This window comes from Monodon monoceros, unplaced genomic scaffold, assembly GCF_005190385.1.
Source record: "Monodon monoceros isolate NGI ecotype Baffin Bay Population unplaced genomic scaffold, NGI_Narwhal_1 Super_Scaffold_2, whole genome shotgun sequence".
Taxonomy (NCBI): domain Eukaryota; kingdom Metazoa; phylum Chordata; class Mammalia; order Artiodactyla; family Monodontidae; genus Monodon; species Monodon monoceros.
The window spans coordinates 51,172,469-51,197,528 of NW_021703776.1; the positions used below are offsets into that span (position 1 = coordinate 51,172,469).

Below are 25,060 nucleotides of genomic sequence, written 5' to 3' on the forward strand. Positions count from 1 at the left end.
GATCTCCTCATGAAGTACCAACGAAGAAATGAGGAAGATAGGAGATAAACAGAGAAATCAGAAGGAATAATAGCCTCCAATACTGATCTTCACCATGTGACAGATATTGCACTAGATATTTTATGTATTTTATCTGATCTAATCTTCACAACAACCTTAAGAAAACTGACAGATAAGGACTCTAGGATCTAAGGAAATTCTGCTAGTTGTTGCCCAAGGCACACAGCAGGCAAGGAAAATGGGATTCGAACCCAGATCAGCCTAACTCCAAAACCCATCCTGTTTTCAGGTTAGCCACACTGTAAAGTCAGTGGTCACTTCTCTTACTTCTCTTGCTTTCCACCTAGAAGATCCATACGTCAGCATGTTGTAATCACCAATAATGATAATAACACATCATGAACATCTATTGAGTCTTTATTCCATACAACACAGGACATCATATGCATTATTTCACTAAGTGCCAATCACAAAACTGACTTGAAAAACTGAAGTTCAGAAGGTGAGGGACCTGTCCAAGGTCACTCCACTACAAGCGGCAACACCAGAAATCCTAGTCCATCTGACACACAGCCCACACCTTTAAATCCATGCACTACGTAATCCCACAGTAAAGCCTCAATTCAACAGCCTCCAGCACCTTAAAAATCCTTAAATAGTCAGATTGATTGCATGCTTTTTGATTTTACAAATAAAACTTCAAAAAATAAGTAGATAACAAAGACTTATTTTCTGTACTGCTACTCTAATGAATGTCTTGAGCTTGTTATACAATCATAATCATTTAAAACCTCTTTATCTCCTTTTACAGTATTCTGGAATGAGATATGCTATTCGAATCATGACCCTCCATCAATACAAGAAATAATCAGTTATGATCACTTCACTGTACTGTTTCTGAAAGGGAGGAAGTAAAATCTACTAGAACTTAGAAGACATTTTAACAAGAGTTGTAATCAAAAGGAGTTTCACATCACTAAATCTCTGTAAGCTAGAAAATCCAATTAACTATAATACCCCATTTGCCAGCATTGTAGTTAATCTAAATTTTACTGATTGTCGATCAAAACCTTGAAATTACCTAAACATAAGGAATTTTTATATTAATGTCCTTGGTTTCTTACTGAGATTCAATTGCAATGAATTATTTAACACAAAACTGGAAGAGTTCCAACAGAGTCATTAGCATTAGTAAATATACAGTTAATGCCTTATAGAACAGGGCTTAATGGACTCCAGAACCCGCCTCTGTGATAGTTTGGGTCAGGGACTGAAACATCCTCCTTAATAAAGCACAGCGGCTCAACACCTTGCTTTCTCACACTCTTCTTGACTTCAAACTTCATTTGAATGCAGGGGCTCCCTAACTACTAAGAGTAAAATTGCAAATATCCCATACACAAAATAAATAAAACCAGGGCTAAATATTGGTTTCACACCATAACTTTACAGTCATCTTGGGAAAGATTATGTACACCAATATGGAATTTTCAGTTAAAAAACAACAAAGAAAAGTAGGCTAAACATTTTTTTGACTTGAGGAAAGTTTGCATATTTCACGATGCACTTAATACAATGATTTTTAAATGAATGGATGGAAGGACAAGGACAATACTCATATGCACTCCAGGGTTTTATTTTAAGGAATTAAGCACCTTATGCTTAATTTCCATTAACACCTTCATTAACATGGATGACATGTTAAACAAGTGAAACAAAGGCTAGAGGCTCCTTAGGGACTCTGAGGGGTTATTTTGTACGATTTTCTTGCTGAAAGCAGTTACCTGTGTAAATGAAAGTTAAGATGTTAGAGAAGATAGCTACCGTCTTAAGGTTAAAAGGGGTTTTTATGGCCAAACCTAGAAATCTAACCACCCATTCCACGTGACACTGTTGTCACCCTGTTATAGTCCGTGACATGGATTTATTCTTAAATGTCCTAAACATTTCTCGGTCGGTTATCTGTCGGTCAATTGGTTGGCTGAGTTAAAGACAATAGCCTTGGTCTAGTAAATGGAAGAAGTTTGGGAGACTTATTCCTAAAGGTTCAGACAAGTTCACGGCGCGAATTTCTCTGCAGCAATGGAAAGATTCAGAGGACTCGAGACTGAACGCCCAAATCTCGCTTTCGAGGACCCGAAGTACCGAACAAAAGGTCCCAAGGTATCTGTTCCACTTCTCTTTAGGTTGGATGTGTTAAACAATACCAAGGTACAAACTCAACATTTCACCAATTTCCAAAGCTAAATTATTGACCAAACACCCAATACCAAAGCCTGCGTGCAAAAAAATAGGTGACCCAGGCGGCCGCGCCGCCTGTCCCCGGCGGACGCGAAAGCAGGAGCGCTAGTGGCGAGGAGAGGGAACCCAAATTGTAGGCTTAAGACCATGCACAAATGAACCCTCAGGTCCTGAGGGAAAGAGGTGTCTCTCGTTTTTGTCGTCGCCCTCCCGCAGGTCCTGGGCACTGTTCCCTCCACCCTCCGCGCGCAGCGCCCCCCACGCCAGTCCCGGGTGGCCGCTGCACCGCCAGTGCCAGAAGCGCGGGGCCGAGGGCGCGGGCATGGGGGCGCCAGGCCCGGTGCCCGGGACAGCACGCCACTCACCAATGCGGCTGAAACTATCCGACAAAGTTCTCCGCAACTTCTTCATCTTGCCGATCTTCTCGGGCGGCTGCGGCTCAATGAGGTCGCACATCTGGGCGACACGGGGCTCGACCAACTTCCCCAAACTGGTCCAGAGCGAGCGCAGACAACGGCGAGGACGCGCGGCGCGGCGAAGGCGGCGCCTCCTCCTCCTCCTCCTCCACCTCCTCCTCCTCCTCCACCTCCTCCTTCTCCGGCCGCGAGGCGACGCGCAGGGCTGGGGAGGCGAGCGGCGAGAGGCAGGCTGCACTCCGGCCTGGGCCGCGGCTCGACGAGTGGGGGCGTTCTACGTGGTGCCGGGGGCGGCCGCGACAGCCGCCGCAGTGGTGGCCCAGCGCCGCGCCGCCGCCGCTGCCGCCGCCCGGCTCATTTTCCCTCCTTTGTAACCGAGAGAAGCGCGGCCGGCGGCCGGCTGTGGGGGTGGCGCGGGCGGAGGCGGGGCGGGGGCGGGCCGGGGACTAGGTGCGAGAGCCTGGGGTCGCCGAGGGCGCGGGGCGCGGGCGGGAAGAGTTTCGGCCGCTCGGGAGAAAGAGCCGCGGCGCGGAACCGCCAGCCGCCCCGCCCTCAACCCCCTCCCGCAGCCGCCGCCGCCGCCGCCGCCCCGCCTCCCCCTCGGCCAAGGCCCCCGGGCGCGGGACCCCGGAGCGACCTCGGCCCCCCGCTTGGAGCCCGAGTCCTCTGCCACCGTCGCTGGCCTGCTCGCGACCCCGCGCTGCTCCCTCGGCTGCCAGCCCAGCCCGCGCGCTCGAGGACCCGGGCCCGCGGAGGGCCGCGAACGGGCAAGGCTGGGAGCGGGCCGCCACTGGGGACCCGGTTCTCGCGCTGTGGGGAGGCCCCGAAAGGAAAGGGGCTGAGCCTAGGTCGTTCATCGTAGTGGTTTTCTCCCTGACGCGATCGCGTGTGAAAAGAGCTTGGAATTGGGGGTGGGGGGGTTGGCCGAGACCAATGCCTCCGGGTCAGGGGAGTGGAAAGGCCTCGGGGATGCGCTCAGGTTTGACGTTGACTTTTTGTTTTTCTTCAGTTTTGCCAAGGAAACTGAAGCGAAAGAGCTAAAGGGAAAGATGGGCCCGTTTCTTAGGAGAGTCAAGTGCAAAAGCAGAAGCGTCAACTGTAACTCCCCAAGGCAGGGCTAGTGCTCTGTTTCCTTCATCCCTCTGTCACACTGAGTGACGGACGGTAATGTAGCTGATTTCTGAAATGAACACCCAATTCTATAGTAAATAGCAAACAGAAGGCCTTAGTCTATTTACCATTTTTAGAATATATTTCTAAACTGGAAGACTCAGAGGCATAAACATTCTGACCTCCTCGTCCCCTACCACAAAAAAGCAGCTGGGCTGGGGGGAAGCTTTATAAAATCCCAGAACCTACAGTTCAGGCAGCAAACACACATCGTCTTCATTCGGCTAAAACATGATGCAGCAAGCCTCCAAAAGTCAGTCTCCCAGGGGAGAGAGAAGGAAGATGGGGGAAAGCCTGAATGTGTTGATTTGGGGCCAGCAAACTCCTTATGAATAGAAATGTAGTAATCTTGAGTCATCTAGCTGTGCAAGTAAAAAGAGCTTGTGAGCGTGTGACAATGTTGTTTGGTTTAAAGGAAGTTTTGGGGAGTTTATGTTTTATTAATAGATTTTTATCTGAAAACAAAAACTAGCCCCCTGCCTTCCTTAAATTGTGAGGTAGAACACTGACTTGTTCTGCTCTGCACTGAGCACATTATAGGGACTTGATAAATTGCAGCTGATTAAAGCCAGGAAGTCAAGCCAAGTGGGGGCAGAGGAGGGTGGGGAATTCCTCAAGAAAGTCCGTATGACTTAAAATGGATGTTGAGTCCTGGGGACTATAACTAGATATCACTGACAGCACCAAGCATGGCCTCAGAAAGGAAAAAGGTTGACTTTCACCACTTACTCAGGTTAGTTAGGGAGAAAGGTATCAGCTGCTTTGAATGAAAAGACAAAAGCAACCAGTCAAAATACGGATGGGCTCTACCTATCCATCAACAAAGATGAAGAAGTAGTCATTAACTGAATGAACTTTGACAACTATACATCTGTGGCTATCCTATTAATCATATTATTCACTCTGATAACGGCTGTTTCATATATACGTGTGTGTATGTGAGAATATATATAATATATTCATATTCTGTTTTACCTTCCCAGTGTTTAGTATTATTGACCTTTTAAAAGATAAACTTCTGTTTGAATAAATTATGGTATATGCATACTATAGTACAACAGGTAAGCATTTTCAAAAATGAGATAGATCAATATGTATTGTGTAAATAGGTCTAGAGTAAGTGAAAAAAAATTTACCATTAACCCGTTTTCATATTTATAAGAAAAAATTAGACATGTATATGTTTCTATATGCTTAGAAATTTTCTGAAAAAGAAGAGAACAAACTGTAAGTGTGTACACCCAGAATACAGTAAGTCCCCTACATATGAACAAGTTCCGTTCCGAGACCACATTTGTAGGTCCAATTTGTTCGTAAGTCCAATGAACTTGGACTTGGAGGAAGAGGAGGTGAGAGTTGGTAGAGCTGAAGGATCGTCTGCAATAGGAGATGGAGGGCAAGATGCAATTTCACTCATGCCTGTTGTTGACAGCACTGGTTTTGGTTCCTTGCTGGATTCAATTCTATCTACCCTCTTGAAAAAAAATGATCCAGTGATGTCTGGGTAGAAGCTCTTTTTCTCGTCATAGATGACGTGGTAGCACTGGATTGCATTCTGAAGAGCTGCTGCAACCTTCGTGTATCCTCCTATGTTCAGGTCATGTGCCTCAAGGACTAACAGTGCCTCCTCAAATAAAGAAAATCCCCTTGCCATTTCCTGCATCATGAATCTCTTTGGTTCTTCAGTTACTTCTTCTTCCTCTTATCTCTCTTTGTCCTTTCTCTGGGCCTCCAATTCCATCCGTAAGCTCCTCATGCTGCACAGCAAGGAGTTCAATGAAATTGTCCTCTTACAGATCTAGCTTGAAATAAAGATACTGTACTACTGTACTCTATACAGTACTGTACGGTAAAGTACACAAAAGCACAACCACTTGTAGAGGATGCACACACGTGACAATGTATGCCAGACACGTGAACTAACTCACGTGATTAGACATGCGAATACATGTTTGCATCTTTGAAAGTTCAGAACTTGAAGGTTCGTATGTAGGGGACTTACTGTAGAGAGAACATTTTCTTTGTACCTTTAAGTATAATTTGAATGTTTTATGCCCCCAAAATGCATTGTTTATAATAATAGAAATAGTAATTTAAAACATAAACGTAATATTTACTTCATTTTTACCTATCCCACTCCAAAAACATTTCACCTAATTACAATGGTATACCTTGCAGGAGAAACAGTTGTTAGTAATGGACCAAGTAAACCTTGGCAATTATGAATAACCAACTCCCAGCACATGCTTATCTGCTTCCTTTGTTGGTTATAAATTAAAATGGCTAATTTTGCAAGAAACTGTGATACAAAGAAGGAAATTCTTAACTGGATGCTTTTACTATATGTACACTTATGTTATAGGATTCAACTTTTTTTTTTTTGGCCATGCCGCCCAGATTGTGGGATCTTAGTTCCCCAACCAGGGATAGAACCTGTGCCCCCTGCATTGGAAGCCCAGAGTCCTAACCACTGGACCACCAGAAAATTCCCAGATTAAACTCTTTATATGGTTATTCGTTTCACATTTGCCTTCATCTTAGATTGTAAGTTCCCTGAGGGCAAGAGCCCTAGATACAAAAGGTATAATGCCTGTTTCATAGTGGACGTAAATTAAATAAATGTCTGTCAAATGATTAGAGAATATATTGCTGCCACTGAGAAGTAATGTGTTGTCCTCAGAAACAAAGATGACTATTCAGCATCTGTGTGGCATATGTATTTTCAGTGGGAGGATGGATCTGTGCCAGTTCTCCATCTGAACTTCTCATTCACAAGGTTATAGTTTTGGCTGGCCTGAGTTAAAGGTGCAGTGTCTGCCTATAAACAGATAAACTTACCGAGGGGCTGAACCCAGCATGGGTTGAACTGAATCGAATTCATCAATTAAAGCATGTGTGTGTATTAATTAGGCCTAGAGTGATAGCAGCAGTGGCTGGAGACCCAGGACTCATGGGTTTTCGTCCCTACTCTATCACAAAGTGTTGTGTGGCCTTAGACAAATAAGTGATTTACCCACTTCCTTATCTGTAAGATGAGAGTCTTGAACTAGCTGACCTCTAGGGTCATCCATAGCGGCCAAATTCTAAGTTGAATGGTGAAATTTCTGCTCTCCCAGCTTAAATACTGGGATATATTAATGAACAGTAATTAATACACAAATAAGAGAGACAAGGATCCAATGATAAAAATTATGAGAAATTTAAGATACATTATTTCTACTCATGTTATACATAAATTATGCTTTTCTTATGAATGGATCTTGTCCATATAAGAAAAATAGCAGGCTCATATGCTGGCAGTAAATTTTAAGGGAATGAATCCTAATCTAAATCAGATGAAATATAGAGGATTTGATTAGAATCTAAAGTACCAACAAAAGCAGAAGCAGATTTACTGACCTGAAATAGTATCAAAAGATATTATCAGAGAAAAGAAATCTATGAAAAAATGATGCCAAGGATGTGGGGACTACAGTTGGGAAGTGAAGTTAAAGTGAAAACATATGTTAATTAATGTAAAATTTTAGAATTTAGCCAGTGTAGATAGCTAAAGATTAAGACATATTGTTGACTGTAATTACTAAAGTGGTAGAAACTAACGTAATTGAATATCCTCTTAGAACTCTAAACAGTTACCCCAGTTAATTTTTTTTAACACTTTTTTTATTTTCTTTTACTAAATAGAAATCTAATTAGTCCAATTACTTAAATGCAAGCATTTACATTAGAAAATGAGTTCTCTTCAATCAAAATTATGTAACAAGAATTTAGGACTTTACAAAATTCTGTAATATGTCACATGACATACATAGCTATAACTTTGTATGTTGTAGCAACAGGTACTTACGTCAAGACTTCAGATTTTATTAAAGGACAATCTAAAACAATAGTAGAGTACAGATATAAGAAATGAAAAGGACCTCATGAATGGTAGTTAAAATAGATAACAGGACAAAAGCAAGGTAAAATATAATGCTCCAAGTGGCCTCTACATTTTGGTAAAAGATAGAACTATCTGAGAAAAATTATTTTTACTTTGAAGAAAGTTATAAAATTACATTAATTTAAAAATGTTAACAGATGCATGATGTATGCAACTTACTTTCAAACATTTCAGAAAAAAATAGACATACGTAGAGTGGAAAAGATCAATAGAGAAAGCATACAAAAATGATAAACAGTACAAAATGTTAATAGGCAAATCTAGGTAAAGGGTATATGTACATTCTTTGTGCTATTCTTTTTTTTTTCTTATTAGTCATCAATTTAATACACATCAGTGAATACATGTCAATCTCACTCCCCCAATTCATCACACCACCACCACCACCACCCCCAAGGCTTTCCACCCTTGGTGTCCATACGTTTGTTCTCTACATCTGTCTCAATTTCTGCCCTGCAAACTGGTTCATCTGTAGCAATTTCTAGGTTCCACATATATGTGTTAATATACGATATTTGTTTTTCTCTTTCTGACTTACTTCACTCTGTATGACAGTCTCTGGATCCACGTCTCAACAAATGACCCAATTTCATTCCTTTTTATTGCTGAGTAATATTCCATTATATATATGTACCACAACTTCTTTATCCATTCATCTGTCAATGGGCATTTAGGTTGCTTCCATGACCTGGCTATGGTAAATAGTGCTGCAATGAACATTGGGGTGCATATATCTTTTTGAATTATGGTTTTCTCTGGGTATGTGCCAAGTAGTGGGATTGCTGGTCATCTATGGTAATGGTAATTCTATTTTTAGATTTTTAAGGAACCTCCATACTGTTCTCCATAGTGGCTGTATCAATTTACATTCCCACCAACAGTGCAAGAGGATTCCCTTTTCTCCACACCCTCTCCAGCATTTGTTGTTTGTAGATTTTCTGATGATGCCCATTCTGACTGCTGTGAGGTGATACCTCATTGTAGTTTTCATTTGCATTTCTCTAATAATTAGTGATGTTGAGCAGCTTTTCATGTGCTTCTTGGCCATCTGTGTGTCTTCATTGGAGTAATGTCTACTTAGGTCTCCTGCCCAGTTTTGGATTGGGTTGTTTGTTTCTTTAATATTGAGCTGCATGAGCTGTTTATATATTTTGGAGATTAATCCTTTGCCCGTTGATTCGTTTGCAAATATTTTCTCCCATTCTGAGGGTTGTCTTTTTGTCTTGTTTATGGTTTCCTTTGCTGTGCAAAAGCTTTGAAATTTCATTAGGTCCCAATTGTTTATTTTTGTTTTTATTTCCATTACTCTAGGAGGTGGATCAAAAAAGATCTTGCTGTGATTTACGTCAAAGAGCTTTCTTCCTATGTTTTCCTCTAAGAGTTTTATAGTGTCCAGCCTTACATTTAGGTCTGTAATCCATTTTGAGTTTATTTTTGTGTATGGTGTTAGGCAGTGTTCTAATTTCATTCTTTTACATGTAGCTGTCCAGTTTTCCCAGCACCACTTATTGAAGAGACTGTCTTTTCTGCATTGTATATCCTTGCCTCCTTTGTCATAGATTAGTTGACCATAGGTGCGTGGGTTTTATCTCTAGGCTTTCTGTCTTGTTCCATTGATCTATGTTTCCGTGTTTGTGCCAGTACCATACTGTCTTGATTACTGTAGCTTTGTAGTATAGTCTGAGGTCAGGGAGTCTGATTTCTCCAGCTCCATTTTTTTTCCCTCAAGACGGCTTTGGCAATTTGGGGTCTTCTGTGTCTCCATACAAATTTTAAGATTTTTTGTCCTACTTCTATAAAAAAAAATGCCATTGGTAATTTGATAGGGATTGCATTGAATCTGTAGATTGCTTTGGGGAGTATAGTCATTTTCACAATATTAATTCTTCCAATCCAAGAACATGGTATATCTCTCCATCTGTTGGTATAATCTGTAATTTCTTTCATCAGTGCCTTATAGTTTTCTGCATATAGGTCTTATAGGTTTATTCCTAGTTATTTTATTCTTTTTGTTGCAATGGTAAATGGGAGTGTTTCCTTAATTTCTCTTTCAGATGTTCCATCATTAGTGTATAGGAATGCAAGAGATTTCTGTGCATTGATATTGTATCCTGAAACTTTACCAAATACATTGATTAGCTCTAGTAGTTTTCTGAAGGCATCTTTAGGATTCTCTATGTATAGTATCAAGTCATCTGCAAACAGTGACAGTTTTACTTCTTCTTTTCCAATTTGTATTTCTTTTTCTTCTCTGATTGCCGTGGCTAGGACTTCCAAAACTATGTTGAATAATACTGGTGAGAGTGGACATCTTTGTCTTGTTCCTTATCTTAGAGGAAATGCTTTCAGTTTTTCACCATTGAGAAAGATGTTTGCTGTGGGTTTGTCGTGTATGGCCTTTATTATGTTGAGGTAGGTTCCCTCTATGCCCACTTTCTGGAGAGTTTTTATCATAAACCGTTGTTGAATTTTGTCAAAAGCTTTTTCTGCATCTATTGAGATTATCATATTGTTTTTATCCTTCAATTTGTTAATATGGTGTATCACATTGATTGATTTGCGTATGTTGAAGAATCCTTGCATCCCTGGGATAAATCCCACTTGATCATGGTGTATGATCCTTTTAATGTGTTGTTGGATTCTGTTTGCTAGTATTTTGTTGAGGATTTTTTCATCTATATTCATTGGGGATATTGGTCTGTAATTTTCTTTTTTTGTAGTATCTTTGTCTGGTTTTGGTATCAGCGTGATGGTGGCCTCATAAAATGAGTTTGGGAGTGTTCCTTCCTCTGCAATTTTTTCAAAAATTTGAGCAGGATGGGTGTTAGCTCTTCTCTAAATGTTTGACAGAATTCACCTGTGAAGCCATCTGGTCCTGGACTTTTGTTTGTTGGAAGATTTTTAATCATAGTTTCAATTTCATTACTTGTGATGTGTGTTCATATTTTCTATTTCTTCCTGGTTCAGTCTTGGAAGGATATACCTTTCTAAAAATTTGTCCATTTCTTCCAGGTTGTCCATTTTATTGGCATAGAGTTGCTTGTAGTAGTCTCTTAGGATGCTTTGTATTTCTACGGTGTCTGTTATAACTTCTCCTTTTTCATTTCTAATTTTATTGATTTGAGTCCTCTACCTGTTTTTCTTGATGAGTCTGGCTAATGGTTTATCAATTTTGTTTATCTTCTCAAAGAACCAGCTTATAGTTTTATTGATCTTTGCTACTGTTTTCTTTGTCTCTATTTCATTTATTTCTGCGCTGATCTTTATGATTTCTTTCCTTCTGCTAACTTTGGGTTTTGTTTGTTCTTCTTTCTCTAGTCCTTTAGGTGTAAGGTTAGATTGTTTATTTGAGATTTTTCTTGTTTCTTGAGGTAGGCTTCTATAGATATAAACTTCCCTGTTAGAACTGATTTTGCTGCATCACATAGGTTTTCGATCATCGTGTTTTCATTGTCATTTTTCTCTAGGTATTTTTTGATTTCCTCTTTGATTTCTTCAGTGATCGCTTGGTTATTTAGTAACATATTGTTTAGCCTCCATGTGTTTGTGTTTTTTATGTTTTTTTTCCCTGTAATTCATTTCCAGTCTCATAGCGTTGCGGTCAGAAAAGATGCTTGATATGATTTCAATTTTCTTAAATTTACTGAGGCTTGATTTGTGACCCAAAATGTGATCTATCCTGGAGAATGTTCCATGCGCACTTGAGAAGAAAGTGTAATCTGCTGTTTTGGGATGGAATGTCCTATAAATATCAATTAAATCTACTGGTCTATTGTGTCATTTAAAGTTTCTGTTTCCTTATTTATTTTCCTTTTGGATGATCTGTCCATTGGTGTATGTGAGGTGTTAAAGTCCGCCACTATTATTGTGTTACTGTTGATTTCCTCTTTTAGAGCTGCTAGCAGTTGCCTTATGTATTGAGGTGCTCCTATGTTGGGTGCTATGTTATAGCTTCTTCTTGGATTGATCCCTTGATCATTATGTAGTGTCCTTCCTTGTCTCTTGTAACATTCTTTACTTTAAAGTCTATTTTATCTGATATGAGTATGGCTACTCCAGCTTTCTTTTGATTTCCATTGGCATGGAATATCTTTTTCCATCCCCTCACTTTCAGTCTGTATGTGTCCCTAGGTCTGAAGTGGGTCTTTTGTAGACAGCATATATATGTGTCTTGTTTTTTTATCCATTCAGCAAGCCTGTGTCTTTTGGCTGGAGCATTTAATCCATTCACGTTTAAGGTAATTATCGATATGTATGTTCCTATTACCATTTTCTTAATTGTTTTGGGTTTGTTGTTGTAAGTCCTTTTCTTCTCTTGTGTTTCACACTTAGAGAAGTTCCTTTAGCATTTGTTGTAAAGCTAGTTTAGTGGTGCTGAATTCTCTTAGCTTTTGCTTGTCTGTAAAGCTTTTGATTTCTCCATCAAATCTGAATGAGATCCTTGCTGCGTAGAGTAATCTTGGTTGTAGGTTCTTCCCTTTCATCACTTTAAGTATATCATGCCACGCCCTTCTGGCTTGTAGAGTTTCTGCTGAGAAATCAGCTGTTAACCTTATGGGAGTTCCCTTGTATGTTATTTGTTGTTTTTCCCTTGCTGCTTTCAATAATTTTTCTTTGTCTTTAATTTTTTCCAATTTGATTACTATGTGTCTCGGTGTGTTTCTCCTTGGGTTTATCCTGTATGGGACTCTCTGCACTTCCTGAACTTGGGTGGCTATTTCTTTTCCCATGTTAGGGAAGTTTTCGATTATAATCTCTTCAAATATTTTCTCTGGTCCTCTCTCTCTCTCTTCTCCTTCTGGAACCCCTATAATGTGAATGTTGTTGCGTTTAATGTTGTTCCAGAGGTCTCTTATGCTGTCTTCATTTCTTTTCATTCTTTTCTCTTTATTCTGTTCTGCAGCAGTGAATTCCACCTTTCTGTCTTCCAGGTCACTTATCCGTTCTTCTGCCTCAGTTATTCTGCTATTGTTTCCTTCTAGTGTAGTTTTCATTTCAGTTATTGTATTGTTCATCTCTGTTTGTTTGTTCCTTAATTCTTCTAAGTCTTTTTTAAACATTTCTTGCATCTTTTCGATCTTTGCCTCCATTCTTTTTCCGAGGTCCTGGATCATCTTCACTATCATTATTCTGAATTCTTTTTCTGGAAGGTTGCCTATCTCCACTTCATTTAGTTGTTTTTCTGGGGTTTTATCTTGTTCCTTCATCTGGTACATAGCCCTCTGCCTTTTCACCTTGTCTATCTTTCTGTGAATGTGGTTTTTGTTCCACAGGCTGCAGGATTGTAGTTCTTCTTGCTTCTGCTGTCTTTCCTCTGGTGGATGAGTCTATCTAAGAGGCTTGTGCAAGTTTCCTGACGGGGGGGACTGGTGGTAGGTAGAGCTGGATGTAGCTCTGGTGGGCAGAGCTCAGTAAAACTTTAATACGTTTGACTGCTGATGGGTGGGGCTGGGTACCCTCCCTGTTGGTTGTTTGGCCTGAAGCAACCCAACACTGGAGCCTACCTGGGCTCTTTGGTGGGGCTAATGGCAGACTCTGGGAGGGCTCATGCCAAGGAGTACCTCCCAGAACTTCTGCTGCCAGTGTCCTTGTCCCCCCGGTGAGCCACAGCCACACCCATCTCTGCAGGAGACCCTCCAACACTAGCAGGTAGGTCTGGTTCAGTCTCCCCTGGGGTCACTGCTTCTTCCCCTGGGTCCTGATGCACACACTACTTTGTGTGTGCCATCCAAGAGTGGAGCATCTGTTTCCCCCAGTCCTGTCAAAGTCCTGCAATCAAATCCCACTAGCCTTCCAAGTCTGATTCTGTAGGAATTCCTCCTCCCATTGCTGGACCCCCAGGTTGGGAAGCCTGACATGGGGCTCAGAACCTTCACTCCAGTGGGGGACTTCTCTGGTATAAGTGTTTTCCAGTCTGTGCGTATCCACCCAGCAGTTATGGGATTTGATTTTACTGTGATTGCACCCCTCCTACCATCTCATTGTGGCTTCTCCTTTGTCTTTGGATGTGGGGTATCTTTTTTGGTGAGTTCCAGTGTCTTCCTGTTGATGATTGTAGAGCAGCTAGTTGTGATTCTGGTGTTCTCTCAAGAGGGAGTGAGAGTACGTCCTTCTACTCCGCCATCTTGGTTCCAATCCTCACCCTAGTTAATTATTTTAGGATCAAATATTATCCTTCTTTTTTGAACACATCCAGGAACTGAAATAGCACAAGGTTAGGTGACCTATACCAAGTTCCCAGTGAGTCATCAGTGAAACTGGTACATGGAATTCAAAACTCTTGTCACCAACTTTTATGTTCCAACTGTTGGATAACGTCCAGTCTTAAGGATTTCTTTTTGTTGTTGTTATTGTTGTTGTTTTGACAATGAGAAATTTAAAATCAAAAAGGGAGGCAAATGGAAGATTGGAGAAACCAGTGTATTCTCACAGTTAAATGGAGGCTCTCCCACTTCTTTCCTCCCTGTTCTATCAGCCATCTGTTGCCTAGTCACTCATAATTCAAATCACTCACTGCTGACACAAATCTCTGGGCTTGTTCAGGAATAAGACCTGACTGTTTTATAGGTAATTCTATATTTTTTCATCATATATTTCAAGAGACCTTGGGATGTAAGTAAATTGACCTACTTGCAAATGACTGTAGGAAGAACAAAGAAGTTGCAAACCCATCCAAACGGTGTCAAGTATAAATTAGCTCAGAATAGTTTTGAAGAAAATAGACTACCAAGGTCAAAGTGTGCATTGAAATACTGGTAAATTCCCCTCTCCTACTAAATCATACTTAAATATTACAATGGCCTATCATTCCTGTTTTTCATTTTGTATAATTTGTAAATAGAATTTTATATGAGAAAACATCTACTACCATTTCAAACTAACATACAATTCACTCAGTTATCCCTTTGGTGTTATTTGTGTGTGTGGAGAGATGTGTCATTACTAAAGGGTCCTCATTTATGATTGTCATCAATTTCAAGGCATCATTTTGCACCCAGCAGAATTAAAATTCAGAGGCCAGTCCTGTAATTGAACTGTGGACATGGATGGAAAAGTGGTCAGAAGCTAATACTTCAGGGAAACCAAAACTTTTGGTCAGTCTAGACAAGTCCTGTTAGGAGCAATTAAATTCAGAAATGTAGCTTTTCTATCAAAAACATCCTAGTCTTTCTTCCCAATGCCCTTGACAGTTCATCTGCATTCAGACGCCTATTCTTTTTTTTTTTTTTAATTTATTTTTGGCTGCATTGGGTCTTCGTTGCTGCATGTGGGCTTTTTCTCTGGTTGCGGCGAGTGGGGGCTACTCTTCTTTGTGGTGCACAGGCTTCTCATTGTGGTGGCTTTGCTTGTTGCGGAGCACGGGCTCTAGGCATGTGGGCTTCAGTAGTTGCGGCATGCGGGCTCAGTAGTTGTGGCTCACGGGGTCTAGAGCACAGGCTCAGTAGTTGTGGCTCACAGCTTTGTTGCTCCATGGCATGTGGGATCTTCCCAGACTAGGGATGGAACCCGTGTCCCCTGCATTGGCAGGTAGATTCTCAACCACTGCGCCACGGGGGAAGCCCCACATGCCTGTTTTTTTTTTAATTAATTAATTTTTTTTTTTTTTTTTTTTGGCTGCATTGGGTCTTCATTGCTACACGCGGGCTTTCTCTAGTTGTGGCGAGTGGGGGCTACTCTTCGTTATGGTGCGTGGGCTTCTCATTGCAGTGGCTTCTCTTGTTGCTGAGCACAGGCTCTAGACACGTGGGCTTCAGTAGTTGTGGCGCACGGGCTTAGTTGCTCCGTGCCCACATGCCTATTCTAATCAAGTGCTTACAAGCCAGAAAATGTATCCATAGGATAACTATATTGATGATTTTGTTGGATATATCATGTTCCCTAGCTAAAATGGCTTACTATTTATAATTTTAAAATGTAACTAGAATAACTTGTGGCTTTATAATGGGCTACAAATTGACGATCTCATCTTATTTTAACCCATACTACTCCAAGAGACATTATCATTATCACTATGTTACACAAAGGAAATGGGCATAGACATGCCAAGAGACTATCCCCAAGAGGTTCCAGTTTTAGACTGAGACACACTTTGGTTACCAAAATCTTTTCTTCAATAAAGCATTTTTGTAGCACGATGTATGGCATTTTCTTTTTCTTTTGATATATTTTGGGTATAGTTATTATTGTCCTTATTGTATAGAAAGGAACTATTCTGAAGCAGAGAGAGTGCAAGGAACTGGCCAAACTCAAACAGGTTTATGGATGGGTCAAAACTCCTAAACTCTAGCACTGTAATTTGCCTTTTTTTAACCTTATGGGAAGAAATTAGAAGTGTGCAATTAAAAGACGTACAATTGGGGCTTCCCCCGTGGTGCAGTGGTTAAGAATCCACCTGCCAATGCAGGGGACATGGATTCGAGCCCTGGTCCGGGAAGATCCCACATGCCGCGGAGCAACTAAGCCCGTGCGACACAACTACTGAGCCTGCACTCTAGAGCCCGTGAGCCACAACTACTGAGCCCGCGTGCCACAACTACTGAAGCCGGCGTGCCCTAGAGCCCATGCTCCGCAACAAGAGAAGCCACCACAATGAGAAGCCCGTGCACCACAACGAAGACTAGCCCCCGCTCGTCGCAACCAGAGAAAAGCCCGAGCACAGCAACAGAGACCCAATGCGGCCAAAAATAAAATAAATAAAAATTTTTTAAAAGATGTACAATTGACTTTGAAAAAGAGGCTCCTTTCTACTCTAATTGGTGTTTGTAAATGAACTAAACATTCTAAAACTATCACTTGAACCACCATGGCATGTGTCATAAATGGATTAGTGCATTTTTGCTCATAACTAATATTTAATCCAATATTCCTCACCTGTGAAGATTAGTCATATCAAAATTAGTTGGTGTCTTAGTCTGTTCGGGCTGCTATAACAAAATACCATAGACTGGGTGGCTTATAAACAACAAAAATTAATTTCCCACAGTTCTGGAGGCTGGAAGGCCAAGATCAGGGTGCCAGCATGGCTGAGTTCTGGTGAGAACCCTCTTCTGGGTTGGAGATTGCCGACTTCTCACTGTGTTCTCACATGGCATGGCAAAAGGGGTGAGGGAGCTCTTCAGGGCCTCTTTTATAAGGACACTAATCCCATTCATGACAGCTTCACTCTCATAACCAAATCATCTCTCAAAGACCCTTCAAATACTGTCACATTGGGAATTAGTTTTCATTGTATGAATTTTGGGTGGCGGGAGCAGGGAGGAGACACAAATATTCAGTCTACAGCACTAGGGTAGCATTTTCAAAGAACCACTATAGAACACCTTAGGCAGGGACTGGAGGGACAGGAGAAGGAAGGGGTACATATGGATTGGAAAAGCCTCCAAGGTGATTCTTGTACAACCCCCACCAAGTAAGAATCGCTGATTTTGTCCCTTAAATAGCAACATGATGATAGTTACTTGATGAAAGACAGATATAGAGAACAACACAGAAATACCCGTGAAGCATAAAAGACGATAAGGTTGGAGACGTAACATCCTAGATGTGTTTCAAACAGTAAAAAAGAAAACAGTATTAGGAGCCAGAAGATACTAATTCTCAGTTCTAGAACCTTCTCTCATGCGTTGTATAATATCACTAATCCTCTGCTTCCTAACTTATAAACCAGAGATAGACAATTATCCTGGTACGACCCACCTACAAATTTAAGAGATCATTACCTCCTTTTCCTAATCAAGACTATCTTGATTTCTTCTAATTGCAAACCAAGAAAACAGGGATAGGCCGATACAGTTGAACAGAAAGGATTGATTGAATCAGTTTCCAGTACTATCTCTGTTTTCTTATCATAAGCAAGTCCTTTCACTTGTCTTCATTTGTTTATTCATCAAATGCACATTGAGCACCTACTATGTCCTCAGCACTCTGCTAATGGCTGGATATACTGCAGTGAAAGAAGTGGAGCATGGTCACAACCCCTACCTCCACAGAGCTTACAGACTAGTGAGGAAAAATAAAAGGTGACCCATTTTAAAATAGGGGAAGGATTGAGTGGTATGGATACCCCACAGCAGGGAGATTTCACCCTAATATGAGGGTCAGAGACATCCACTCTGAGCAATCACACCTAAACTGAGACCTGAAAGATCCATAGAGGCAGTCGGGGGGCAAACAGGAGCTCCTGGCAGAGGTATCAGCACTTGTGGGGGCCAGATGGCAAAGGCAGAATGTGGTGCACTCAAGAAACTGAAAAGGTAGTCTGAATGTAGAATGGACATGAGATAAGGCTGGTGAATTCGACAAGGGCCAAAAAGTAGACACTTCAATAATCATACAGTAAAGACTCTGTATGCTTTAATTCCTATTAGAAATGTCAGACAACACTCATGGGAGTTTCTATTCCTCCTGAAAACCCACTAAAACAATAATGAATGGATTTTTTTTAAAGTAGAAGTCCCCAAGCACATAGATAATAAAAGAAGAAACAGCACCAACACAATTTTGGAAGCTGGAAAAATTATGGTTGAGTAGTAACTCACCTGTCCGTCCCAAGAAAGCTGAATTCTAAGCCAGCAGTTGGCAAGGCTGGGAGGCAACCTACTGAAAGTTTATAACTGACTGTCAAGACACCTAACCTTCTTTCTTCACTTTCTTCCCATACTTCTGACCAACAGATTGCCCTACAGTGAAACCCACAGTTGACAAGCCAACCATGTAAATTGAGCTTGGCCAAAGCTTTCTAGTGCCTCTCTTCTAGATATGGGCAGACAGTAAAGGATCTCTATAGACAGTTGATGGAATATTCTAATAAGAAAGACAGAGGCCAAAACAAACTAACATAGAAAAGCAACAAAGAAGAAATAAAGACTATGCAGGAGGAAAAAAATAACCTACTATTAATATCTTCAAAGATTCAAAAATAGTGAAATATTATAAGATATTGCAGTCATCAAACAAGAACCAGATGGTATTAGGGTTTTTAAAAGTAGCAGCCAGAGGGCAAAAATGAACTCTTGGATATTAAAAATATCACAGTATAAAAGAAAACTTCCACTGAAGGTTTAAAATATAAAGTTGAGGAAATCTCCCAGGAAGTAAAACAAAAAGATAGAAAGAGAAGAAAAGATAAAAGATGAAAAAGGTACAGACTAGTCCAGGAAGTACAATATCTGAAAGTTCTGGAAAGAAAGAACAGAGAAAATGAAGGGGGGAAACTATCAAAGAACCAATTCAAGAAAATTTCCTACAATGAAAGGACAGGACTTTCCAAATTAAAAGAGTCTATCGAGCTCCCAAGACAATGGATGTCTTGGAGCTACATTGAGACACATCACAAACCTACATTGAGACACATCATTATGAAATTGCAAACCCTGTGGACAAAGATAATATTCTAGAAACTTTCAGGAAAGAAAAACAGGATTCTAAAAAGAATCAGGTATCAGAATGGCTTCAGATTTCTCAACAGCTGCACTGGATGCTAGAAAATAGTAGAAGGAAATGATTTCTAATGTAGAGTTCCCCAGCCAAATTATTAATTAAGTGGGAGGGCAGAATATATATTTTTTTCAGACGTGAAAGGTCAAAAACAGTATCTGACAGGTCCATTTCTCAGGGAGCTATGAGAGAATTTATTCAACTAAAATAAGAAAAGAGAAAATGGAATCCAGGGAATGGGATTCTGATACATGAGAAAGTCAGGGTGATGGTGAAGGGAAAATCTAAGACCACAGCTCCGAAGGAAGCCTAAAGATCAACCAATCTGCTGGACTGGAGCAGGGCAGATGCCCTGGAGAAAGATCACCAAGAAAATGACATGGATAGAATGACTGGCATTTAAAGAATGTTGAAGGAAGAATTCTTAAAACTGGGGGTGGGGCAATTTGGGAATGTATTGATGATAAGTATATATCAATACATAGATCAGTCTGCCCAGAGGTGAGCATGATCTCCCACTTAGGAATTTATTTGGATGTCCAGACACATGACACAATGCACCCACCCATGACTATAAATAAAGTATACTTAGTACTAATACTAAGCTAGGGGTTCCCAGCAGGGAAAGGGCTCATGCAGGAGTTTGATGAGAAAATGACAAAGGATGAGGGGTGATTTGGGGCTTTCACTGTGGTTAAAAGGTGGAGCCAGCATGGTGGGGAATTACCCTAACATGGGCTAAAGTCTGCCCTCTTTGAAATTCCCATCAGCTCTTAGAGGTAAAGGCCTACACAAGTCTTCTCATCTTGGCTGCCCAGACGTGGGAAGATAGGGAAGAGGGATGGAGGTTGAAAGCTTCCAATAGTCAAATATCAAAAATGGAGTTAAGCCTCTTTATTACAAAACCCAAGTTACAGGAGGGAAAAGTTATTAACTCAAAAAAAAAAGTTATAAAGAAAAAGTATTTGTAACATAGTATTCTTTGGCTCAGATGTGAATAACATTTACAAAGTCATATCAGTGTAACTACTGAAGGCAACATAGTTAAGTCATGGCCATGTTGAGAAGATGAGGAACAAAAAGTGTTCATGTATGTGGTGGGTATCATAGGGTTTAGTGAAAATAAGCTAAATCTTCATCTTCTAGAGTGGAAGTCACTGAAATTTTTTTAAAATAGCAATGTAAACACGTTCTTTAGAGATACGGAGATAATCCCAAAAGAATCAGGTAAAATAGTTGATAGCGGTTGCCCCCAGGGAGGCTGAAGCACAAGAAATAGTGAACAGTGCTGTAGGAGAGGGTATGTTGGAGGAATGCTGTTTTGTTTGTTTGTAACAAGCCTGCCAGTATAACTTCTCAAACATATATAATTAAATTGCCCCCCAGATTTGACTTTATCTTAAAGGCAATAGGGAGCTACCCATCACCTTGGAGCTCTAAGCAATGAGGCTCTGAGCATGATAGTGAGATCAGATTTGCATTTTATTAAGATTACTCTTGGGGCTTCCCTGGTGGCGCAGTGGTTAAGAATCCGCCTGCCAATGCAGGGGACATGGGTTCGAGCCCTGGTCTGGGAAGATCCCACATGCCCATGCACCACAACTACTGAGCCTGCGCTGAGCCCACAAGCCACAACTACTGAGCCCGTGTGCCACAACTACTGAAGCCCGTGCGCCTAGAGCCCGTGCTCCACAACAAGAAAAGCCACCACAAGGAGAAGCCTGCGCACCACAACGAAGAGTAGCGCCTGCTCACCGCAACCACAGAAAAGCCCACGCGCAGCAACGAAGACCCAACGCAGCCAAAAATAGAAAATAAAAAAAAGATTACTCTTGTTACTTTGTGGAGAAGAAGTAGAGGAAGGAAAGAATGGACACAGTGGTGTCTGTAAGGAAGCTTAGCTAGTCTAGCCTGGAATCTAGACAGGAAATTGGCCTCGACTCAGGTATGGCGACAGGGGTAGGTAGAAGTATGCAGATTGCGACTGATTGGATTGTGGGATGGAAGAGGGAGGACTCAAGACTGATACGTACTGCATTTTCTGGTTTGAACAATGGGTGAGTGGGGAGCCGTTTATTAAAATAGGAAATTCAGAAGAGGAGCAGGTTTGGATGAAGTAGAATGATTTTAGTATTGGATATTCAATAGCTGAATGGCTATAAGGCCATTGCAGATACAGCCTGGAGCTCAGGAAAGAAAGCCAGGCTGGTGATGGAGATTTGGAATCAGCAGCATAGAAATTACAATTGAAGTCCTAGGAGTGGGTGAGATTGTTCAGGGAGTGGGCGTAGAGTAACCAGCATCAAAGACAGAGACTGAACTAATATAAACAAGGGAAGGGGAAGAGCAGTCAGCAAAGGGGAGTAAAAGGGAGTAGGCAGAGAGGCAGTAGAAAGTTCTGTGTACTACAGAAGTCAGGCAGGAGAATGTTCAACAGTATCCAAGGAGCCGAAAGGGAACACATACACTGGAGAGACAAAGAGGAGGGACTGTTAGTAACCGTGACAAGAGCAGTGTCTGTGAAGCAGTGGGGCAGTGTCTGTGAAGAATACATGGGAGCCAAGGCACTCATTTTAATCACTGTTTAAAAGATAATAACAGGAAATTTTCTTGAGTGCTTTTTATGGGTGGGATACTGAATTAGGTACTTAACCTACTTTATCTCATTTAATTCTCAAAACAACATCATCTCTACAAAATGGATGCTACTGTTGACAACCACATTTTTCAGATGAAGCACCTAAAGTTTAAAGAAGTTAAGTAGTTACTCAAAAGGACAGAGACAGTAAGCAGACAGGCTGGAATTTGATCTCAAAGAGTCTGACTCCAGATTGTACACTCTTAAACACTGCACTATACCCTCTAAATGATCTGCCAAAGATAACATTATCACTCATCTATTCAACAAACCTGCTGTGTGCCAGGCACTATTCCAGGTGTTGGTGATCCAACAGTGTACAAGACAACGCTCCTGCCCTCATAGATCTTACTTTCTAGTGGAGGAGATAGATAGTAAACAAATTTTAAAATGCATGTGTACTTTCAGTGTTTAGTGTAATGAATACCAAGAGATCACTCTGGAGAGTGGCTAGAGAGGAGAGCTATTTTAGGTCACAGGCCTTCCTGAGATGACATTTTGGCAAAAACCTAAATGAATTCAGGGACTGAGGCAGGAGAAGATGCATTCCAAGCTGAAGGAGGCGGAAGCGCCACAATCCTGAGATGCAGGGACAGGGGGGCGCAGAATGAGTGAGGGGGAAATTGGTAGGTCAGATAGTTGGTAAGGAAGGTGAGGCTGCATCATGCTCAGCCTCAGAGATAAGAGTTTAGCGGTTGTTTTGGGAGTGATAAGAAGTCAGGAGGATTTTGAGCAGGATAACGACAAACTCTGATACATTATATTGATATTAGCTTGCAATAAAGCCTGGACTTTGGATTCTGTGACCATCACCCTTTCCATATTCTCTAGAATTGAGATGCTATGTGGCTACTGAGCCCTTGAAATGTGACCAGTCCAAACTGAGATGTGCTCTAAATGTTAAATGCACACCAGATTTCAAAGACTTAGTACCAACAAAAGAATGGTATAGATCTCATGGCCAATTTTTTACATTCATTATATGTTGATACGATAACATTTTAGATACATTGGGTAAAATATAATATTCAAATTAATTTCACCTATTTCTTTTTACTTTTTTAAAAAAGATGTGGCTACTAGAAAATTTTTAATTACTATTTATGTGGCTCATGTTATATTTCTTTTGGATAGCACTGGTCTAGACAACTTCCCTTCTGCTTTCGGCTTCAGCATGTTATAAAGAAAATGACATAACTTGTGTAGGGCTCTTTGAGTTTTCTTAAGGAAACATATTATGTAACAACAAGACAAATTATAGAGGATGATAGTTGGCCAAAAAATGTACTGTTCTTTATAGGCCAAAGATAATGTTATTGACTTGATCCGTGGTTTTGTGTTGTTTTTCCAACAGCGCTGATGAGTTGACACAAAGTCTTCTGTAATGTTTCTCTCCCTACCCATTCCACCCCCTCCTTGTGCTCTCTCAGGACCGAAACAGCATGTTTTTGAAATACCTGGCCCAGGTTAAGAATGCAGTTCTCAGCCATGGAAATTTTTCCCTGGGCAAAGCATTGTCTTGTACAGGTTTGAACCTCAGCTTATTTAACATGATATTCTAATTATCTGGTCTACTCAAGCAAGCAGATTCCAAATGTCAGTGATTATATCTATAATCATAGTTATAGAATACTTTGGCTCTTTTATATTTAATTCTAAATATGGTCAGTTAGAATGTACTATTTAGGACTTCCCTGGTGGTGCAGTGGTTAAGAATCCGCCTGCCAATGCAGGGAACACGGTTCGAGCCCTGGTCCAGGAAGATCCCACATGCCGCAGAGCAACTAAGCCCGTGCACCACAACTACTGAGCCTGCGTTCTAGAGCCCACGAACCACAAGTACTGAGCCTGCCTGCCACAACTACTGAAGCCCACACACCTAGAGCCCGTGCTCCGTAGCAAGAGAAGCCACCACAATGAAGAGCAGCCCTTGCTCGCCGCAACTAGAGCAAGTCCATGCACAGCAACGAAGACCCAACACAGCCAAAAATAAATTAATTAATTTAAAAAGGGGAAGGACACCTAATTAAGTCATCAAGATGAGAGATTACTAAAAATAATCTTGACGATATATTACCATGTAATTTTTGGTATATAACTGAGAAGAATTCAAAGAACTGAGTCCCATTGTTATCACAAAACTCCATCAGGGACTTCCCTGGTGGTCCAGCAGTTAAGACTCCACACCCCCAATGCAGGGGGCCCGGATTCAATCCCTGGTCAGGGAACTAGATCCCACATGCATGCCTCAACTAAGGACCCCACAAGCTGCAACTAAACATCCCACATCCCGCAACTAAAAGAAAAAAGATCCTGCATGCAGCAACGAAGATCCTGCATGCCACAACTAAGACCCTGCACAGCCAAACAAATAAATAAATATTTAAGAAAAATAAACCTCCATCATTCCTATTTACTTATTTAGGTGAAGAGCTTCTCAGCACCTCTATTTGCCAAATCATACATTCAACATTGACACTAAATCCTGTATATTTATCCCTGGATACATGGGGGAGAAAGGCTTCACTCATCTCATTAAGATCTGCAATTCCAATACAATTTTACATTTTATGTTTAATAATTATTCATCAGTATTTGCAATATATTTATGATGTTTTGAGAAATTGTGCAGAATTTTCTAACACTTAGAACCTTATGATCACAGGAAATTTTAAATTATTTCCATATTTCTGTTGCATAGAAGTATGTTATTCATGAAATACTTTAAAGTATAAAATATATATTAGGAAATGGAATGGAAATACAATTTCAAGAAGAAAAACGAACAAAGAAGAACTTATTTATGTGTATTTAAAAAGTATTATGGGGCATCAAATTGCTATAATATTTAGATTCTACTGGATAGATTCAAATAGAGATGTGACAGTTTATTTTTAAATGTCATTATTCATAATGTACTGGAATATATATATATATGTAACCTAACATGATAAAAATTTTAGGCATCAACTTAAAAATGTGGTGAGGAATGTATTACTTCTTAAAATATTTTAGGAGTACTTGAATGAACATGTCTGGAGACAATGAAAGGAGAAAATTGTGTTAGACAAGAAAATGATGAAGGAAAGAACAGGCCAGCTGTTGAGACTGACTGCACAATGAAATATGATGACAAAGGACCTGTCTACTCACATTTGCTTTTGTGTCCTTTATCAAAGAGAAAGATCTAACGAAAATGATTGAATGGACATTGTT

At 40.7% G+C, this 25,060-nt stretch overlaps 1 protein-coding gene across 3 annotated transcripts in view; it reads right to left on the reverse strand.

The window, feature by feature from the left end:
- CDK14 (cyclin dependent kinase 14) overlaps nt 1-25,060 on the reverse strand; it is a 609,384-nt gene that overhangs the window by 579,230 nt on the left and 5,094 nt on the right. The window contains exon 1 of one of the 3 annotated variants that reach the window (XM_029234436.1): nt 2,607-2,756. The exons of 1 other annotated variant lie outside the window; for it this stretch is intronic. In XM_029234436.1, the coding sequence (XP_029090269.1) occupies nt 2,607-2,697 (91 nt within the window). In that variant the 5' untranslated portion in view covers nt 2,698-2,756. Of the gene's footprint in view, nt 1-2,606; nt 2,795-25,060 lie in introns of those variants that run through there. One more of the 3 variants, XM_029234435.1, reaches the window with a different exon arrangement.